Source organism: Ornithorhynchus anatinus, chromosome 10, assembly GCF_004115215.2.
Source record: "Ornithorhynchus anatinus isolate Pmale09 chromosome 10, mOrnAna1.pri.v4, whole genome shotgun sequence".
NCBI lineage: Eukaryota > Metazoa > Chordata > Mammalia > Monotremata > Ornithorhynchidae > Ornithorhynchus > Ornithorhynchus anatinus.
In genome coordinates, this window is record NC_041737.1 from 5051906 (window position 1) to 5074743 (window position 22838).

At 41.5% G+C, this 22838-nt stretch overlaps 1 protein-coding gene across 9 annotated transcripts in view; it reads right to left on the reverse strand.

The window, feature by feature from the left end:
- Positions 1 to 22838, reverse strand: part of EPHA5 (EPH receptor A5) — a 329023-nt gene that overhangs the window by 255772 nt on the left and 50413 nt on the right. For all 9 annotated transcript variants that reach the window (XM_029073598.2, XM_029073602.2, XM_029073601.2 and 6 more), the window contains exon 3: positions 8201 to 8864. In XM_029073598.2, coding sequence (XP_028929431.1) covers positions 8201 to 8864 — 664 coding nt within the window. The remainder of the gene's footprint in view (positions 1 to 8200; positions 8865 to 22838) is intronic.

Here is a 22838-nt window from a genome sequence, read left to right on the forward strand (position 1 = left end):
GTGTACTAAGCAGTTGGGAGAGCATAACAGCTGTTAGACATGTTCTCTGCCCAAATGGAGCTTATATTCTAGAGTACTAAGTACTAGTAGTAGAAATAGTATTTATCATGTGCTTACTCTGTGTAGAACACTGCCCTAACCACTGGGAAAGAATATGGAAGTGGGAATTAACCCTGGTCCTTGACAAAGAGACACAGATAATTCGAGGAATATTACATCGTGAGACGCACAGTCCATCTTAAAGCATAAAAATTCACATTTAACTGGATTTCTCGCATCATTTATAAACCCTTACAACTACACTAGACACCCTTAAAAAAAGTCATGAAAAAAACGCAGTGATGTTTGAGAAGGTTCATTTTGTGCAACCTCAAGGAGATGATTCACCTAGATCATGATGCAATATAAGTTTCTCCATTAATGGAAAAAGCCTTTCTCCTTGATGTCATTTGTTCTGGTAAATAGGGCATTTCAAAAACACATTCCGAAGGAGCGACGCCATTTTGTTCTTCGTCTCTCCAAGTTAACAGATGCTAAACTGGCAGATGAAAGATAGGTTGTAAAACCATAATATGTTTGATTTTAAAAGACAGTTGACAAAGCCTGTGAGTCCGACTTACCATGAGCAGATCAAGGCAAGGCGCACCATTCATTTGTCTCCCTCACCAAGCAAAGATGGCCAAAAGATGGATTAAAGTATCAGGGGCAGCATGGTCTAGTGGCAAGAGCACAGGCTTGGGAGTCAGAGGTCATGGGTTCTAATCCGGCTTCTACCACTTGTCTGCTCTGTGACCTTGGGCAAATCACTTTACTTCTCTAGGCCTCAGTGACCTCATCTGTAAAATGGGGTTTGAGACTGTGAGCCCCAAGTGGGACAACCTGATTACTTTGTATTTACCTCAGCGCTTAGAACAGTAGTAAGCACTTAACAAACACCATAAAATTATTATTATTAAATAGTGATTTTAGGGAGAAGGTCTTTGATTGCTTCCTTAAATTTAAGAGGGTGTGTTGGATTAAAACTGCATCTCACAAGACAAAACTGTGTTTTCCCATCCAAGGAAAATGTTCCGGCGCATTGGCAGTTTTGAAAAGAATGCGACCAAGCTAACCTCTGCTCCCAGGGATCTCCAGGGGTTCTGAGATCTCGGCTCGGCTGAGACGAGAGCTGAGAAATGTTGCCAGATCCACAGGCTTCCAGTGGTCTTGGTGGAGGCAGTCTGTGCAATCGCTAGAGGAGAAAAGCCACGCTATGTCCCAAAGCCATGGTCACATGGAAAGGTAAGCCGGTGTGTTGGGTGGGAACTCCTTGGTTTTTTTCTGGGTTTTTTTGTTCTTTTAAATGATATTTGTTAAGCACCGACTATGAGTCAGGCACTTTATTAAGAACCGGGGTTGATACAAGATAATCAGGTTAGATGCAGTTCATGTCCCACATGGGGCTCACAGTCTTCATCCTAATGTTACAGATGAGGTGACTGAGGCTTAAATAAGTTAAGTGACTTACCCAAAGTTGCACAGCAGACAAATGGCGGAGCTGGGCTTAGAACCCGAGTCCTAACTCTTTGTTAACTAAGATGTGGGATGCAGGAGGTTGGGGATGGGAAGGATATTGAGCATTTGAGATTCCTGGGCCAGGAGATGACTGGTGAAGCAGAAGAAAGGATACGTATATATCTGTAATTTATTTACTTAATTTATATATTTATATTAATGTCGGCTTCCCCCTCTAGACTGTACGCTTGTTGTGGGCGGGAACGTGTCTATCTTTTGTCATATTGTACTCTACCAAACACTTAGTACAGTGCTTTGCACACAGTACGCGGTCAATAAATATGATTGAATAAATGAAAAGAAGAAAGAACAAAGGGGCCCAGCAGTGTTCAGCCTGGAGTCAGGCCCAGAAAACAAACCCGTACAATTCCGATCCTCTATCACCAACCTCACCTCTCAGGGCCGCAACTGGAGAACCTCCAGGCCTCAACTACGGGAGGGAGAGTCAAGCAGAGGCCTGCCCATTTCATTCCTAGCTCGTCCAGTGGCTAGCAAATGGAAGACTATCTGCTACAAGTCAAAACTCCCCCGTGCCCGGCAGCAGAGGCATGGGAGACAGTCAAGGGCAGAGACTCAGGTTTACTGCATGGAAGGAGGTGATGTTGAACCGCTTCTGGATTTTGACCAAGAAAACTCAGTAAATCCACTACTAGAACGATTGCAGATGAAGGTGAGGTGTTCTGAGAGAGATGTGTCTCACCACCGATCCCTTCCCCATATCTGCTCTTCGGACTGGAACTCCCTTAATATACAACAGACCACCCCTTTCCCCAGCTTCAGAACTTTAATAAAATTGCATTTCCTTCAAGAGGCCTTCCCCGACTAACTTGCCATTTTCCTCACTCTATTTGCCCTCCTTTCTGATAGCCGTGCATTTAAGCATTGATACCATCCCACTCCGAGCCCCACAACACTTTTGTGCATATCCTTACTCTCTGCTGCTTCCGCTCTCTGTATTTTATTTAAATGTCCGTTTCCCCCTCTAAATTGTTGTGTTCCTTGAGGACAATGATCATGTTTACCAACTCCATTGTATTGTACTCTCCCAAACAATTAGTAGAGATCTCTGCATCCAATATTTGCTTAATAAGTATCATTAATTGATTGAATAATTGGAGAAAATACTACTCTGAAAGGAGGCTACCCTTAGCATAGTTGACAGACGGGAGGCACGCCACTAAATTATAGTTAGGTCTTTCCTCTTTCCTGCCAGCTGCCTACAGAATGTTTGCCTTTTTTTTTTTGCATTATTTAAGTGGTACTTGTTAAGCGCTTACGATTCACCAGGTGCAATACTAAGCACTGGTGTAACTATAAGCTAACCATGTTGGATCCAGCTCACGTCCCATGGAGGGGCTCACAGTCTTAATCCCCATTTTACAGATGAGGTAGTTGAAGCCCAGAGAAGTGAAGTGACTTGCTCAAGATCACACAGTAGACAAGTGGTGGAGGCGGGATTTGAACCCAGGTCCTTCTGACAACCAAACCCGTGCTCTATCCACTAGGAAACACTGCTTCTTAAGAATGTCAAGGTGGACAGGCTAGCCTCCGAGCTCTGGGCAGAGGGAGGAACGAGGGCAAAGCCATGGAGAATGCGAAGTGAGGGAGCAATGGTGGAATGATCTGAGATAGGGACGCAACCCAGCACTTTGGCAAAAATCCAACTGCTGTCAGGATGGGAGATAGCAGAGGAATCGGGACACTTCTTCCTCTCAGAGAAGAATAAAAAATGAAGGCAGGATGAAAAAGGGAGAAGAGTAGTTTGATCCATAGACCACCCTGACGCGAAAAGGGGTTTGGGGGCAGGAGTTTCTCAGGCTGACAGAGAACACTGAAAAACAACGGTGCTTGAAGGCAGACTTTTAAAGGCAAAGCAAACTTTTTTCCAAAGAAAAGTCAGTATCTGGATGACTTTTCCAGAGCCGGTTTCCTGCCAACTAAAAACCACCAGGGACATAAAAGGGAAATGAGATTCTCCGAAAAGAACCGCAGGTGAATTCCTTAGCTCTTCAAAGATCCAGACACACTAGGCCATTTCCATTTGCTCTGGCAAATAGTTATGGCTTTCATCAGACACAATACACACTCCTTAATGACTGTCATTTGAGATTTTAGAATGTGGGGAAAGTCAATCAATCAGTGGTGTTTATTGAGCACTTACTGTGTGCAGAGCACTGTAATAATATCGATAATAATAATAATAACTGTTAAGCACTTACAGTGTGTCAAGCACTGTTTGAAGCATTGGGGTAGATACACGTTAATCAGGTCAGACACAGTCTCTGGCACTCCTGGAGGGAGATCAGGTAATGAATCCCTATTTTACACATGAGGAAAAATGAAGCAGTAACAAGGAAAAGCACATTCTACTTATCACAGTGCTTGGCACACTGTAATCTCTCAGTAAATCCAATTGAAAGAATGAATGAATGTACTAAGCACTTCGGAAAGTACACTATAAATAATTATTAGATGTGATCTGCCCACAAGGAGCATGTGGTCAACTGGAAGAGAGACAGTAAAATAAATTACATAAAAGGGAGATGGCAGTGTAAGGATATGTACATAATCGTTGTCGGGGTAAACATCAAATGCTTAAGGGGTATAAATCCAATGGGTAAGGGAAGAAGGGGTTATTGCACCTGGAAATTAGACATAATGTAAGTTTGGGGTCTGAACTCTTTTAGAAGAGAGGGGCAGCATGGCCTAGTCGATAGAGCAATCAGAAGGACCTGAGTTCTAATACCACCATCCCCTTGAGTCTATTTATCGCTATTGTTCTTGTCTGTCTGTCTCCCCTGATTGGACTGTAAGCGCGTCTTAGGGGAGGGACTTTCTCTATCTGTTACCAATTTATACATTCCAATAGCCTAGTACAGTGCTCTGCACATAGTAAGCGCTCAACAAATACTATTGAATGAATGAATGAATGAACTTGTCTGCTGTGTGACCTTGGACAAGTCCCTTCATTTCTCTGGGCCTCAGTCTACTCGTCGGTAAAATGGCGACTGACTCTGAGTCCCATGTGGGACGTGGAACCTGTCCAATCCGATTAGCTTGGAACTACCCCAGTGCATAGTATAGCGCCTGGCACTTAGTAAGCACTTAACAAATACCATAAAAAAAAAACCAAGAAATTATTCAAGAAAGTCCTCTCGGAGGAGATGTGATTTTAGAATGACTTTGAAGGTGGGGAGAGTGGGGGTCTGTCAGACATGAATTGGGATAAGGTAGGAGGGGGAGAGCTGATGGAGCGCCTTAAAGCTGACGGTAAGGATTTTCTGTTTGATGTGGAGATTGATGGGCATTACTGAAGGTTTTTGAGCAGTGGGGAGACAGGGACCAAACTTCTTGGAGAAAAAAATGATCTGGGCAGCAGACTGAGGTATGGACTGGAGAAGGGGAAGCCAGAAGGCAGGGAGGTCATTAAGGAGGCTGGGGCCATGGTCAAGGGGGTGGGTGAGAAATAGTTGGATCAGCGTTGTAGCAGTCTAGTTGGAGAGAAAAGGACAGATCTAGAGATGATGTGAAGGTAGAGAGGGGAGGATTTGGTGACAGGTTGAATATATAGATTGAATGAAATAAATAATTTGAGAATAATGCCAAGGGTATAGTCTTGTGATACAGTGAGGACGGTGGTGATGTCTATAGTGATGAGGAACAGCATGGGCTAGTGGAAAGAGCACAGACCTGGGAGTCAGAGGATTTGGGTTTAATCCTGACTCTGCCACCTGTCTGCTGGATGGCCTTGGGCAAATCACTAACTTTTCTGTGCCTCGGTCACCTCATGTGTAAATGGGGATTAAGGTGCTGAGCCCCTTGTGGGACACTGACTGTTTTCAACCTGATTATCTTGCACCTATCCCAGGAGTTAGGACAGTGCCTGGCACATAGTAAGCACTTAGCAAATGTCATTTTAAAATACCATTAAAAATCTCAAGGGGAGAACAGGGTTTGGGTGTGAAAATAAGTTCTTATTGGACTTGGTGTCTATAGTTATCAGGTACCCCTTGTTTTCTATTTCCTTTGTTGTCATGATGGAGATGCCTTCTGAACTAGAGAGTGGTGGTGGGAATACTTACTGCTTTCAGGGTCTCCATTCACAGCATCCAGTACTGGCTTAAAAATAGTTTTCAATCATGGGACAAGGTCCTTCCCCTCCCTGCCACCATCCCCAATTCCTCTTGGAATTTCACGCTGTTCTCACTGTCCTTCCGTATCAGTTGGAATATGAGTCTACAACCCTGAGAGAGAGGTAGCAAGGAAACAGAGTTTCTCCTAATTGTGTGTGGGGGGAAACTGAGGAAAAATGAAGTTACTAGCTTGCCCAGAGCTATTGAGTTTGTGTCATGGCTTATGAGTTGATGATGATGATGATGCCCTTACTATGGGCCAAGCACTGTACTAAGCATTGGGGTAATACAATCATGTCAGACACAGTTTCTGCCCCTATTGAATCCCCATTTTACCGGTGAGGAAACTGAGGCCAAGAGTTTAATTACTTGCCCAAGGTCAGACACAGCAGACCAGCTTGTAAACTCCTCGAGGCCAGAGATAATGTCTCCCGACTCTATCGTCCTTTGAGTTCAATAAATGAGACCTAAAAGTACAGTTCGATCAGAATTATCAGTGAAATTGCAGGCCAATAAACAAACAAACAAAAACCCACCTAAAGTCCATCTGAAAAAAAACATATCATTCAGGACAAAGTAGATTCTAGGAGACCAAATGCTTAGATAATGTGTTAGGAATCTCACGTTGAGGCAGAGATGGAACTCAGCAAAAACTGCTCTCCACCATCTTCCTTTCACTAGATTGTAAACTCCTTGTGGGCAGGAGTCATTTCTACCAACTCTATCGTATTCTCCCAAAGCCCTTAGGGGAATGAATGCTTCTCCCACAATAGGAATCTAATAAATACTACTGATTGAATGATTGGAACATATTATTGGAAAGCCCAAACGGCCAATTTCAAACGCCACACCCCGATATCCCTTTGTGTCATGACCAGATCAAACTTTGCAGAAGTATTAACACTCAGTTTAGCATGAAAGGTTTTTTAAAAAAAAAATTCATTTTTTTCCCTCTTTTGAGAATCATCCCCTTTTGTTTTTCCAAGAATGAGAATGGAACTAATTTCATAGACTCAGTTTAGCTCCAGTAGCATTAGCTTTCAGCAAGAAAGTGGTCCCCAGTTGAACAGAAAATGGCAATTATAACTCCACTGAAAAAGAACTACTACAGTTTTGGGTCAGGGAGGGAGTTTTCATTGATATTTCTGTCCCAGACAATGCTTCATTCTTCCTTCGTCCAACCTTCGGCAGGAATGTTGACGCAAATACCAGTGAATACAGAAATTCAGTTAAATAGAGGCCTTTAGAGGTGTGCATAGCCCTCTGGCGTAAGACAGAACAGCCTAGGTGATTTGGCTCAGGAGTTAATCGTTACTGATAATGAAGAAAAAGGGGCTGTTACCAAGAAGGAAATTCCACACCACCGTGATGTGTTCTTAAGGAGAAACCATTATGAGAAACCATTGGGATGTATGGCTTATTTCAATACCTTTCTTTCTCCGAGCCCATATTCAATCCATGAACCAAGCTGCCAATGACTTGGAGAGTTCTGACTGAGCTCCTGCATGCCTGAAATAGGATAGACTCGAAGAACTTACGCAGGCAGAAAGAAAATCTCTCCAGGAATGCCCACTTTCTCCCTTTACCACTTAAGGGAAGCATAAGTGTATGTCAAGGGGCAGGGGAGAAGACCTCCTTAGGTAGCCTTGGCTCTGAAGGAACATTCTAAAGAACAAAAAATTCTAGTCTGTCATTTTCCTAGATTAGATTCTACATGAAGGAAGAGAGGAAACCGTTGGTAGACCGAAAAGCTATCAATAACTAGGCAAGAAGCAGAAGAGAAGGTAGTGCATTCTGGGATACAAGGAGAATATTTTCAGATGATATGGGACGCATGCATGATCAACTTTCAATTTGAAGGGGGAAAAAATTAAGGAAGCATCACCGAGTGCAAATTGCTTTGAAATGACCTTTTCGTCTCGGTGTCAACGTCAAACAGTTATTTTTCTAGTACACTGCTTATTATGCATTTAAAATTGCCGTGCGAATTGTAAAAGCAAGCATGTAGCGACAATCATATCTAAATAACACAGTAAACGGTGTTCCATCCCTTTGTAAATGGTTTTTATGCAAGGCTTATTTGGAAGTCTTCTTTTCAGTCACTTTCCTGCATGCAAATACATGTCTGGTCGAAGATGTGCATTTGCATTTTCAACTGTGAGGACTTAGAACAGGAAAGGCGCCCCGGATTTTGGGGGAGTTGCACCCAATCATCCCACGAAATCCCTTCTGCCTTTTATTTTCAAAGGAAACACGATGGTGTCATTTGAATAAGAGGGAATACTTGGAGATTCAGAAGGACCCAACTGGCAATGATGTATACGGAATACAATCTTGCCCGGCAACATCCGGTCTTCTGGAATTAGTAAATCCCAAGGAGGGGACGGTACCCGCTTTCATTTCATAATGAGGTAAAGCATCAATTCCCCAGACGTTACGGGACCCCCTCCCCGGATAAAACCGCCGGCGGAAACAACGGCTGCAGGCTCCAGTCCCGACCTGAAGAGTCTTACCTTGGCAGGTGCTGTTCTTCTCCTCGAAGCCGGCCTTGCACATGCATTTCCCAATCGGAACGAGCCACTCTCCTTCGGCGCTACAGTGCATCTTGGGAGGTTCGTCTGTCACGGAATGGTTGACGCAGGAGCCTGACACTTCCAGCAACTGGGAAGAATCGGCTCCCGTGATCGTGTCGGGGAAGAGGGCAAGATTTCGTACCACCGATGGGCACTTTTTGTAGTACACACGCACCGACACCAGGGCGATGCAGGCTCCCACATCTTGGAAAGCCAGGTAAAAGCCCTTTTTGCTCAAAGGTCCGACGTCTCTCACCTCGGTGTTCAGTTTCATGACTCGGTCTCCCAGGTCCAACTCGGTGAAGCTCTCGTCCGCTGCGATGGTGTCTATCTTGACGTACTGGTTCTCTTTGATATTCCGCCCATCCTCGTCGTCCGATTCAAAGTAGTACACGTTGAACGTCTCCTTGCAGGTCCCCAGGCCCCCAGGGAGGCTGTTACAGTCTCTCAAGGTAAATTTGAGTTCTATGAAGATCCGGGAGGCTCCTTCGTTGGAGACCCAACTTGTCAGGAGCCAGTTGTTCTGATTCTGTTCCATCACCTTGCACACTTGATAGGTGTGGATCGGAGCATAGTTTTCGTCAACCTCTCCGATCTCTTCCCACTGCACAGTTTAAAAAGCAGAAAGCATGGAAGTCAGAAAACACAAGACCAAAGCATGTCACATTCTTGCCGATGGCTACGCGAGCTAGGAAGAACGAAACCATGAATCTAAATTCCCACCCCACGTTGGGGAATGTAGAGACAGAGGGGAAATATCAAGAGCCCATTACAGGGGATTGATGTGTGGGTCTTGAGGAACAGAAAAAAAGATCCAGTTTCTAGTACCCAGCTGGACCAAAGATGAATAAAAAAGCATTTTTATTTTCATTCACACCATTTATTTCTCAGTTCCATTACCCATCCAGAGTTTCCTAAATTGCCGAATCTCAGTGGCCCCCACATGATCATTTCACAGTTGTAACTAGAACCGAAGAGCCTGATTTTCCCAACCCTCTAAAGATGCTCCCTGCCACGGACTAATGGATAAAAGCACAGACCTGGAAGCCAGAAGACCTGGGTTCTAATTCTGACTCCTCCACTTCCCTGCTGTGGGACCTTGGATAGGTCATTTCACTTCTCTATGCCTCTGTTTCCTCAGTGGCAAAATGGGGATTCAATACCTGTCCTCCCTCCAGTTTACACCAGGAGCCCTACGTAGAACAGGCTTTTTGTCTGACCTGATTAATTCGTATCTACCCCGTGCTTAGAACAATACTTGACACATAGTAAGCACCTAAAAAATACTTTTGAAAAAAGCACAGAACAACAAAAAAAATTTATATTCTCCCTTACTGTAAGGTCTCTGAGGACAGCTAGCATGTTTACTGACTCACTTGTATTCTTCCAAAGGCTGAGTCTAACGTTAGGTATAGAATGAGCTCTTAATAAATGTCACTGGTGGATAGATTGATTAATCTTTCAACACCCAACCCATATAGACAAATGAAATAAAAGAAGATAATATAAAGCAAAACATTTGTATAGTCCTCCTGTAAGCTCCCGGAGGGCCACTTTACTGTATTCTCCCAAGTGCTTAGCCCAATATACAGAGTGAGCTCTCAATAAATATCACTGATGGATTGATCAACTGATTGATTGATTAGTATTTTTGGACCCATGGAGCTCAGATGCCTTGCGAAGACTGGGGGAAATCCTACCTGTGTGCTACAAAGCGAAGGATGCAAATGCAATGTCTTTAAAGAGATTATCAAATGGATAAATGATTCTCACTTAGCCTTTCATGTAAATACACGACAATATATGTATTCCTTTTCTAATGAAGTTTACTACACAAAAATTAACAGCTTATGCTTACAGTCCTAAAAACTTCTAAGAACAAAAATTAATAGTTAACAAATCTTAGACCAGCTTCCCATCTTGAAGAAAGACGCTTATAGCCCTGAAAATGGATTAAACTCAACAAAAAAATGTACAGTCTGAACAAATTATACACCCTAAGGAATGTGGTTTCCATGTGTAACGAACCGTAGGATAATAACCCTTAGCTATGAAATCATGCCTCCTTATATTAAGTGAATCACAATTCATGATTATGGAGATCCAGAAGTTTTTCATAAAAAAAAAATTAAACTCATTTCAACTCATTTATTTGGATAATAAAATTAAATCCAGCATAATTTCTTGTTCCTGGCCAATACTTAAAGAAGAGAAAAATGAGCAGACACAAGGAGGATCCAGGCAGACCTGTGCACTACAAATAGACTCATGATTACCATCTGCTATCAAAAAATGAAACAGTCCTCAGAGGGAGAGGGAAGAAGGGGATGTGTTAATGAGGTAAAACTGCTTATCTCTATAAATTCACAAGGGAGAGACATCAAGATTTTATCTTGCCAGACACCTTTCACTTTATTGTGCAAAATATCTGTTCAGCTATTTAAGCTCATCTTTCCTTTATCCTGCGGACCCTGTGAGAGAAGCCCCCCCCCCCCCATCTCTGATTAGTTAAACCAGCTGTATGCCAGAGACCTGCTTCTCAGATCTATCCTGCCTCCGTTCCTGAAGAAGACAATCTCTCTGCTGTGAATATACATATATATATATTATATATAATAATGTTGGTATTTGTTAAGCGCTTACTATGTGCAGAGCACTGTTCTAAGTGCTGGGGGAGATACAGGGTCATCAGGTTGTCCCACGTGAGGCTCACAGTCTTCATCCCCATTATACAGATGAGGTCACTGAGGCCCAGGGAAGTGAAGTGACTTCCCCAAGGTCACACAACTGACAAGGGACAGAGCCGGGATTCGAACCCATGATCTATGACTCCCAAGCCCGGGCTCTTTCCACTGAGCCACGCTGCTTCTCTCTCTCTCTCTCTCTCTCTCTCTCTCTCTCTCTGTGTATATATATATATACATATATATATATATATATGGCCCTGACTCTCTAGATAAATATTTCATATGATAGAAATACCTCAGATAGGAAAGGATATAAAATGCTAACCAAATAAAAGAATGTAGCACGCAGCCAAACAGAAAGGAAGATCCTTAAATTCAGATAAACGGAAAGACAGTTAAACTTCTTTCCTTCAAATTAAGTTAAACTAAAGAATTATATGGAAACATTTGGTTCCTTTCTTTGATGAACAATAAATCAAGTCTATCTGCAGCATTAAACCAGAAATGCTACATTAATTCAGTGCTAAATGCTTGTTCTATGTCTCTAATAGACCTCATAAGGAAAACAAAGGCATTTCAACGGCTTGGGGTTAAATCTGCTATAGGAACCTCAATTCTGAATCCGATATTCTAGTGGGAAACCGCTAGTAAATTCACATACTTAGGGGTCGCAATATCCTCCACTAAAATGATGGTAGACAGTTCACCCTGACCGACTGGGAAAAGGCCAAAGATATCAAAAATGCTATTAAAAATACAAGCCAAGCAACATAATAGGCACTGCTTCAGGTGGTAATTTCAAAGTGTGTGCATAAACATCTTAGTTCTCCAAATGTCCTCAATTAAATGTGAAGACTCCATAATTTGCTGCCTCAGAATCTTACTTGGATTGCCATTGTTGTGGGTTTGGTTTTTTTCTCAATTAACTGGTGGTTTTAATTATGATAGATTTTACTTTGTGACCAGGATCACCGACTGTTTGGAATGCAGCTAAATTGGTGAATAAATTTGTGCTGAGGCAAAAGAAGGTATGCTACCCGTTTGTGATGATCTCTTTGAATAGCAGGCACAAATTCTCAAATCAGTCACTGGAATTTATTGAGTTCTTACTCCGTATAAAGCACTGTTCTGTGTGCTTGGAAGAGTACATAGAGTTGGTAAACACAATCACTCTTCTCAAGGAGTTTACAGTCTTTGGGGGAGAAAGACATTAAAAAAAATTGAGGACATAGGGCTGTGAGGCTAAAGGTGGAGTGAGTATCTAAATCCTCAAAGTGCGTCAAGAGGGAAAATGCTGGAAAATAATATGGTCATCCTTGCAGAAATCAGGCAATTTAAAAAAAAAAACCACAATGTGAGCACAATGTGGCTGAGACCACGGTCAGTCATATTTCATAAGCACTTAATCTGCAAAACACTTGAATAAGCATTTGGCAAAGTTCAAGGCAATATAGTTGGCAGACATGAACCTTGCCCACACCTAGAGTCTAGACGGGAAGACAGACATTGAAATAAATTACGGCTAGGGGAAATGGCAGGGTATCAATATATATGCATAACTGTTGTAGGGAGAATGTCAAGTGGTTATCCTGCACTGGCCTTTCTACTCTGACCTGCAAACTCATGGGTTAATTTTACTAAAACTGGTGTTTCCCTATATATAGATATAGATAGATGAAGATAGAGAGAGAGAGAGAGAGAGAGAGAGGATACATATCTATACATCTACAACAATCCCTCCAGCTTTTGTAGTTCTAAATTTTCCCCAGCGCCTACGAAGTTGGGGAAAATTTAGAAATAGAAGGACTGGAGAGAAGGTTGCTTTATTCCCCCACAATGCAAAGATAATATCAATGGATCCCTGAGAAAATTCACACGGTGAATCCCGTGAATCTTTTCTTCACTGCCTCTCTGCTCTGACACTTCAGTGCAAGTAGGGGATGAAAAGGGACAAGACCACTGGAATTTGGGGAAAATATCCAAAGATTCTGTCTCTCACTGGTTCTCTGCTCTGACTCTATAGGGCAGTGACTTTCAAAGGAGCCTGATTCCTATTTGGAAATTATATCAACTACTGTGGGAAGGATTTCACCAAGGGCACTCAATCACTCTCCCCCTCCTACCTTACCTCACTGATCTCCTACTGCAGCCCAACCCACCCATTCCATTCTCCCACTGACAACCTCAGTCTCGCCTATCTCATCACTGACCGCTTGCTCACACCCGCCCCCAGAACTCGAACTCCCTCCCCTTTCATATCCGACAATCTTCCACTCCTGATATTTTCAAAACATTCCCCAAAACACATTTCCTCCAAAAACCCTTAATTTTCCCTATCCTACCTCCCTTCTGTGTCAACTATGAACTTGTCTGTGTACCCCTTAAGCATCTCGTTACTCACTCCAAACCCACAATATTTATGGAAATATTCTTATACCCCACTGTTTCCCCTAATCCTACTTTTTATAACATCTGTCTTTTCCTGAAGACTGGACATTCCTTTGAAGACAGGAATCACTTCTACAAACTCTGTTGTATTCTATTTCTCCAAGAGCTTAGTACAGGGGTCTGCCCACAGTAAGCGCATAATAAATGGCAAGATTCCTGGTTTGAGAGTCAGAGGACATGAGTTCTAATCCCGGCTCCGCCGCTTGCCAGCTGTGTGACCTTGGGCAAGCCACCTAACCTTTCTGTACCTCAGTTACCTCATCTGTAAAATGGGGATTAAGAATGTGAGGCCCACGAGGGATGATTTGATTACCTGTTATCCACAACTGTATATATTTATTACCCTATTAATTTTGTTAATAAAATGTACATCGCCTTGATTCTATTTAGCTGCCGTTGTTTTTACGAGATGTTCTTCCCCTTGACTCTATTTATTGCCATTGTTCTTGTCTGTCCGTCTCCCCCGATTAGACTGTAAGCCCGTCAAACGGCAGGGACTGTCTCTATCTGTTGCCGACTTGTTCATTCCAATCGCTTAGTACAGTGCTCTGCACATAGTAAGTGCTCAATAAATACTATTGAATGAATGAATGAATGAATAGAACAAATACCATTATTGTTATCATTACATATCATCCAGTGATTGATTAATAGTTTAAGGAGTGGGGTATGAATCATCCAAATTCCTATCCCCAAAGACATCTCAAAACCAAAGGACAAAAATGCAATAATAGCCAAAGGCAATTTTCCCTTTTTAAAAGAGATCTCTGCCCCTAAACTAGGACACCCGCTGGTAGAAATTTGACTAGTATTAAATATTTCTTTGTGAGTGCACAGTACATGACAGGGATGTGTGATGAGATTAGAAAAGACACTTGAACATTTATTATGGTAATAGAATGCCATAGGAGAATAAATTATTCAAATTCAAGATGATTGTCAAATTATATTCCATATTGAGATGAGAGACTTCTAGAGATTTTCCTTGAAATACAAATGCTAAAATGTATAATACAACCCCCTCCAGGTACATTCTCCTGCACAAAGATGCCCAATAACAAATTCACAGAGTAAGTTCTCTCCAAAGTATTAGGGGGAAATATTATGTGTAGTCTTATTTATATTCTTTTTATTTTACCTGGTCACAGTGAGAAGTTGACACAGAACTGATGCTTAGCCTTTGCGATGAATGCTGTCGTTGGGGACTAATTCCAGAGTCATTCTGTTAATAGTTCTACTCCATAGTCACTTTAATATTTCTCCCAGCCCCTCCCATCTCCCAGAGAAACCATAAAAGGTCCAGGGAGAGAAAACTACTACTGATTCGCAAGTAGAGGATTCAGGATTCCTGGTAGACTTTTGCTTTTAACATTCCCCAAACTTTGGGCAAAATAAAGAGAAAGGTAAGTTCAAATTGTACTGCGCATCTTTCCAATATGCTGATGCATTAAGTCTAATTAACAAGGCTTTTTGCTCCTCCTTGTAAAATACAGTTTGTATACACTTTATAACACATAACCCCCCCCCCCCCCCCCCCCTTTGTCGTACTTGCAAGGCTGGACAAACTAGAAAGAACAAATGATAAAGAATTTGTTCGTTGTCCAATGCAACATTGGAATATAGCATTCACCTGCAGGTGAAGAGCACTGTGTTAAGATCTAGGCAGAGTACAATACAACAGGATTGGAAAACACATTCCCTGCCCACGCTGCACTTACAGTCTAGAAGGAAGTGTGTTTTGTTGTTTCCCCCTTTAAAGTACAAGGGAATTCAAGGAGAAGGAACTTCTCTATGTTGTGCTACCCAAGTGCTTAATACAGTGCTCTGCACAGATTGAAAACTCAATAAATACCATTGATTTATTGACTGATTTGCACTAAACTCACAAACTAAATGAACTCTAGTTTAAAGACATGGGAATTGCTTTGTTGGATTTAAAATCGTTTCTTTGAAAAAAAAAGTGGAACTCTCATTTTGTACTTCGTTGAAATCTCTACAATTTTTTTCTTTTCAAAGATACTCATTAGATATACTTTAAGATTTAGAATAGGAAATACAGTATCTTGAACTGGAGATTGTACAAAATACTCATTGATGCTGGGGTTATCTTTGAATCATTCTGCAACCCCCTGTAAAAATGCAAGATTAAATTCTTATAGTCTTAGCTGAAAATTTTAAACTCAAGGAAATAATATTATTTTCTGGTCCTGCCTAATCAGGACAGTTATTTTCAAAGACAAGGACAGGCTTCAGGCTCCACGTAACCAGAAAAATCACTTTATCTGTAGGCCTACCCACCCCCTTCACCCAGGTTCAATGTAGGGGAATAGGATGCCAGGAGGAATCCCCATCCTCTCCTCAACACAGTGGGAATGAAGATCGAATAATCAACTGCTGCTCTACCCTGGCTATGGTTCCTAATCATTTCATGAAAATTGAGTGTTCAGTGAAAGAACACTAAACAGCATTTCCCATAATGTAAAATGCACACTTTGTGTACCTTGATAGGCTTCAATAAGATTGTTTGATTGAAGTAGCAAGATTTATATATACATATATATGTATATATATATATATACATATATATGTATATATATATACATAGGCAATTAAATAATTAAGTACTGGTATTCTGAAATAAACTGTTGTTTTGTATCATATTCAGCCTTAAAGCTCTTTGTGCTTATGGAATAGACTTGGGATTATTTGATCTTAAGTAAGGAAGGCCTTCCCCAACTAAACCCTCATTTATCCCACTCCCTCTCCCTTCTACTTCACCCTTGGATTTGGACTTGATCTTGAATTTGTACCCTTTATTCACCTCAACCTCAAATGCCCTCAGCACTTAGGTACATACCTGTAATTTATTTAAATGTCTGTTTCCCCTTCTAGACAGTGAGCTCCTTGGAGGCAGGGAGCATGCCTACCAACTCGGCGATACTCTCACAAGCACTTAGTACCTCTAAGACCATTGTTATATTGTGCTCTCTTAAGTGCTTAGTACAGTGCTTGACACAGAGTATGTGCTCAATTAAATATGTTCATTTGATCGACTGAAGTAGAAATGGGCTCTAACCGCTCTATTCAAGTCAGTCAAAATACCTCCAAAGGAAAGGGATAAGAAATGCTTCCACCAAGGCAAACTTTGAAGCATTATCTCAAAAGTAGCGAAAGCCTAAATTGTTAAGACATATTGGTATTTAAAATAAATAGCATGATCATGAAAGGGTACTGAAGAAAGATCAAAACAACAGGGAATTTGCTGTTGCTGTTATTAACTGGCCTTGCTTTCCTTTATGTCTTTTTTTCTCTTCTCCCATTACCTGACCATATGACTGTGAATTGCTTGTAGATCAGACATTTTGTCTGATTCAATGTCCATGAATGCTGTCGGCCCTTGATAAATGCTATTATCGACCGCCTGACCGATTGATAATAATAATAATGATAATGTTGGTATTTGTTGAGCGCTTACTATGTGCAGAGCACTGTTCTAAGCACTGGGTTAACAGGGTAATCAGGTTGTCCTACGTGAGGCTCACAATCTTAATCCCCATTTTACAGATGAGGTAACTGAGGCCCAGGAAGTGAAGTGACTTGCCCACAGTCCCACAGCTGACAAGTGGCAGAGCTGGGATTCAAACCCATGACCTCTGACTCCCAAGCCCGGGCTCTTTCCACTGAGCCACGCTGCTTCTCATGATTAATTGATTGGATGGGGTTCTTGGCTTTTGTGCCCATCAGGCATAAATGCCTAAAGTGAAAACAAGGATATTGACCACTGGAGTATTTGGATGTGGCTTTGCATGAGCGGAACCATATTTGTCATTTTCCAAAATTGTTCTGAGTAGTTTGGTCAGGATTATTTAAACATTTGCATCTTCCTGCAGAAAATATTTTGTATCTACATCAGTGCTTACTGCAGTGTTTGCCACAGAATAAGTGCTTAATAAATCCCATGAAAAAGAAAAGAAAATAGTAATTTCAAGTTTACGCAAATGTTGAATTCACATTTTATACTTTTAACTAAATTCTAACCATTCTCATCTTACATGGGAAAACCTAAAACAATTCTTTGAAAATATTTTCCCAATTGAATAGAATATTAGAAATGACTTGAGAATGAAAAGAAATGCCTGGCTGAAAAATAGTACTAATAATAACGGTATTTTCAAAGTATTCATTCATCCATTCATTCAACAGTATTCATTGAGCGCTTACTATGTGCAGAGCACTGTACTAAGCACTTGGAATGGACAATTCAGAAACAGATAGAGACAATCTCTGCCCATTGATGGGCTTACCATCTAATCGGGGAGAAGACAAGAGAACAAAGGTCCCACTGCGATTTGAACTCGGATCACTGGATTCAAAGTCCAAAGTGCTAACCATTACACCATGGGACTACACTTACACCAGGGGACCACATATTTACTAGGGAAGCACCATGGCTCAGTGGAAAGAGTCCGGGCTTCGGAGTCAGAGGTCATGGGTTCGAATGCCAGCTCTGCCACTTGTCAGCTGTGTGACTGTGGGCAAGTCACTTAACTTCTCTGGACCTCAGTTACCTCATCTGTAAAATGGGGATTAAGACTGTGAACCTCACGTGGGACAACCTGATTACCCTGTATCTACCCCAGTGCTTAGAACAGTGCTCTGCACATAGTAAGCGCTTAAGAAATACCAACATTATTATTATTATTACTATGTGTCAAGCACTGGGGTTGATATAGGTAATAACTTCAGAGGCAATCCCTGTCCCACATTTGATCCCCAGTCTAAGAGGGAGGGAGAGGAGGTATTTTAATTCCCATTTTACAGATGAAGAAACTGAGACCAGATGAAGTTAAGTGACCTGTCCCAGGTCACCCAACAGAAGTAAGAGCCCCACTGCTGATTCACAACCCCCCTATTTTTCCTTTAGGCCACACTGCTTCCCAAGCATGCACTGAGATTGACTATTGAAATAGCTGCAGCTCTGACAACCTCAAAGCTCTAACAGCAGCTTATTAAATATTAAACTAAATCGCAGATGGAATATATGATTAAAAATAAAGCAACTGCAACAGTTCAGGCCATACATTTTTAAACGGGTATTAATCTCTCCTCAAATTGGATTTGTGTTAAAGAAGTAAAAGTTTATGTGATAAGAGTACACCTTACAAAGAAACCCTTTGTCCATTTATAATTTTATGGTACATGAATTACCTGGAGAAATTACCATTCTAGAGCTTCCCTTTCTTCAAGGGGAAAAGTTCAGTACTCGGTATGCATGGTAATGGAGAAGCAAATAAAGCTTAGGATCTTCATTTACTTTCCTCAGTCACCCTCTTCATTTCTCCGTAGCCTGCTCTTTAAAAGATCCACTGGTATTTTCAGGTAATCACGTCAGCAATTACCTCAAATCCCAAATGATGGACTTTGCAGACAGTCTGTAATTTTATGCTGCCAGATGAGCAACATGTTTGTCCTCTATTTCATCTGCGCCTAAAGTGGGAGGGGCAAATTGTTTTTTCTTGTGCAATTTGATTAAGGAGGCTTAGCAAGTGATGTTCTAGTTCAGTGAAAGAAAAAGTTGCAGCAGAAATGTAGTAAAAAAATAATAAAATAAACCTCCAACTGCAATAGCCCATTGCCACCTGCCCTGAGACTTAATTTGGTCTTCCCACTTTTTTTTCTATCTGCATACACTACAGAATGTTTGCGTAGTTCCGCCCATATTGTCCCTGCTGGGTTTCGAAGGAAGAGACACGCTTCACGAAAAGTAGATTTTAAAATAAATGAATGAAATGAGCCAACAGCAATGATAACATTTGGGCTCTCTTCTCCGTGAAGGTGCTGCCTAATGATCTAAGTGCCTCTTGTCTTATGCAGTCGAGTAGTCTCCGACCCAAAGCGACACCATGGACACATCTCTCCCAGGACGTCCCACCTCCATCTGCAATCGTTCTGGTAAGGGATCCAGAGAGTTTTCTTGGTAAAAATACAGAAGTGGTTGACCATGGCCTTCTTCTTTTCAGTAAACTTGAGTTTCCACCTTCCACTCACTCCCATGCCACTTCTGTTGAGTACAGTTGAGTTCCTCTAGAGGAACCTTTTTTTTGAGGAGAGATGATGTTGATGTTATCTCCCACTAGGGATGTCAGAGGAAGATTCATTTAAAGATGTATAATCTACGACGAATTGCAGGTGATGAGAAGACCATTCAATGCCTTGTTACCTACTATATTGTAAGGTTTTTGAGGACAGGAATCACCTCTACCAACATGACTGTATTGTTTTTGCCCCAGTTCTTAGTCCAGATCTCAGCACACGGTAAATTCCCAATAAATAACACTGATTGATAGATTTCCATAAGGAAGTAATCTCTGATCTCTATATCTTATATCCCCCAATCAGAAGCCACCTCAGATGCCTCTCTCTTCTCCCCTAAGCATTAATAAGCCCAGTACCCATAACACTTGCGTACATATCTTATATATTCAATTTCTCCCCCATCTACAATTTATTTCAACATCAGCCTCCCGTGGTAGACTGCAAATTCACTGAGGGCAGGGACCAGGGTTTCTAATTACTGTTCTCTTCCATGTTCTTAACATCTTTTACAAAAAAAAAAAAGGTACTCAAAAACATGTTATTAGAGACAATGGAGAGTTCATTTCAGAACTTCGAAACTGGGCGCTTGAAGATGCAAAGCAGTTGGAGGGGTTCCTAATATAGCAGCGAATATGACTTCTGCTCTTGCAGGTGCAAGACCCAGCCATAGGAAAAGAGAAATTAATCCATCATTCAATCAATCAATGGTATTTATTGATTACTTACTGTGGGCAGAGCACTTAAGTACCATTTAAAAAAAAGTGGTGAGGGCTAGAACATGGTACTAGGAGCTGGGTGACCCAATTCAAGTTCCACCTCTGCCACCCGTCTGCTGAGTGACCTTGGGCAAGTCCCTTGCCCTTTCTGGGACTCGGTTACATTAGCTGTAAAATGGGGGTAAGACACCTCCTTTTCCTCCTACTTAGACTGTGAGTCTCACATGAAATGAAGTTGTGTTCCGATTTTCTGGCAGGTACTCCATCTCTTATCGCAGTGCCTGATACATAGTAAGTGTGCCACAAATATCACAATAATACTGATAAATCAGGAGGGTTGGATTTGCTAAAAGCTTCAACTTCTATCAGAGATTTGGGAATTCGCTTTCTCATTGTGTTCCAACATTTTAGCATTTCGCTTTGTGGAGACACATTAACTAGATTGGAATTTGAGTTGTCTCATGTTTCTCCAAAATTGATAGGTAAAAAGAGCAATTAATTTTCTGTATATGAAATCAAATGGAAGCTGATTACTTTTTTTCCCCCTAGGAATACAACCTAACCTGTGTATTTTCTACTTCAGTCTGAAGTACAAGGAAAAATCACTTGGGGAAGATTGGGAGAACAAGTTTTAAGTACCTTCCATTTAATAGACATTTGAAGAAGAATCAACACAAAATATGGAGGGTAAAAAAAATGTATTTCAGAAAGAAATGAAATGCATTTCTTTCTGAACGAACCCCTCTCTGGTTTTTCACTAAAATCAAATTACCACCTTGACGATGGAGGGAAGAGCTCTGACTAAGCTTAGTACACTGGCATATCCAATCAGACATGACTGAGGTATAATGTAAATGGAGGTGAACTGAGTTAGTGTGAAACTAATCAAAGGGAAAAGGGACCTCTAATCAAAGCCACTGTGGACAATCAGGAAGGGTTGTGACCCACATAATGAAAACCAATTAATGAGCAACCTATCATCAACCTGCACACCCAAAAAAAAATTAAATGGGTACACTACAAGTACTTCAGTTTCATCTTTACTTAGGGTTTCATCTAAAGGCAGACTTTCCTAACATTTCCTTTAATCATGGGGAAGGCGAGCAGAAAAGAGCCATTCTCTTCTAATCAGGTCACTTGTTAGCCACAGAAAAAATATAATCGTGATGATGATCATTTTCTTCGAAGGTCAGGATATCGCCTTCTTACTGTATTGCACTTTCCCAAGCGCTTACTACAACACACTGCACAAGTGATCACTTAGTGATCGATAACTAGAGTGGAAGGATGATAGATTAGAAAGGGAAGGCATTCTGGAAGAGATATGATTTTAGTAGGCCTTTGAAGGCGGGAACAGTGGTAGTGTGTTGGATATTCATTCAGTTGTATTTATTGAGCGCTTATGAAGAGAGGGGGAGTTTCAGGAAGTTAAGGAAGTACTTACTCCTGATCTCTATATTACATTTTACAGATGAGGTCCAGAGAAGTGAAGTGAGCAGACAAGTGACAGACCTGGGATTAAAACCCAGGTCCTTCTTACTCCCAGTCTGTGCTTTATCCACTAGGCCAAGTTGCTTTCCCTAAGGGGCCGATGGCAAGAGAAACAAGATTGAGGCGTGGTAAGTAGGTGAGGGTCCGACTGTGGTGGAGATGAGCAACTGTAAGCTCACCGTGGGGAGGGAATGTGTCTGTTTATTGTTCTATTGTATCTCTCAAGTGCTCAGTACAGAGCTCTGTACCTGGTAAGTGCTCAATAAATGGCCGACTGACTGAGGGAAGTTAGGAGGGAGAGTCCTGACTCAGTGCCTCAAATCCAAGGGTGAGGAGTTTCTGCTTCGTGCAGAGATGGATGGGCAACTATTAGAAGTTTATGAGGAGTGGGGAGAGATGGGTGGCATAGATTTTTAGAAAATGATCTGGGCAGCAGAGTGAAGTGTGGACTGGGAAAGGAACAGGAGGGAATTCAGCAAGAAGACTGATGTAGCAACTGAGATTGGATAGGACAACTGCTTGGACCAGCATGGTAGTAGTTTGGATGGAGAGGAAGAGCAGAGTCCAGAGATGATTTGAAGATAAAAGCAAGAAGATTACCTTTCACTGATTTTAATGTCTGCCTCCCCACTTCAACTGTACACTCCTCATGTCTATGAACTCCATTATAACCCCCCGAGTGTTTAGTATCACCAAATCCTGGGATAATAGGAGTAGTGTATAGCTTAGTAAAAAGATCATGGGCCTCAGAGGATTTGGGTTTTAATCCTGGCTCCCCAGTTTACCAGCTGGGTGACCTTAGGCGAGTCATTTAACTTCTCAGGGCCTCAGTTCACTCATCTGCAAAATGGGGTTTCAATACCTGTTCTCCCTCCTGCTTTGACTATGAACCCCACGTGGATCTGATTATCTTCTATCTCCCCTAGAGCTACGTACAATGCTTGGCATATGTAAATGCTTAATAAATACAACTAGTATCACTATTATTGCAACAAGCCCAAATTTCTTCAAGCCATACTCCCATTCCACAAACTTTAGGAAAAAAAGAAGTTGCTGAAGCTCAAGTTATGAGATATGAAGTCCTGATTTTCAGGAAAACCTATGTAACAAATTAGGATGGGAATCTGGCTTTTATTATCT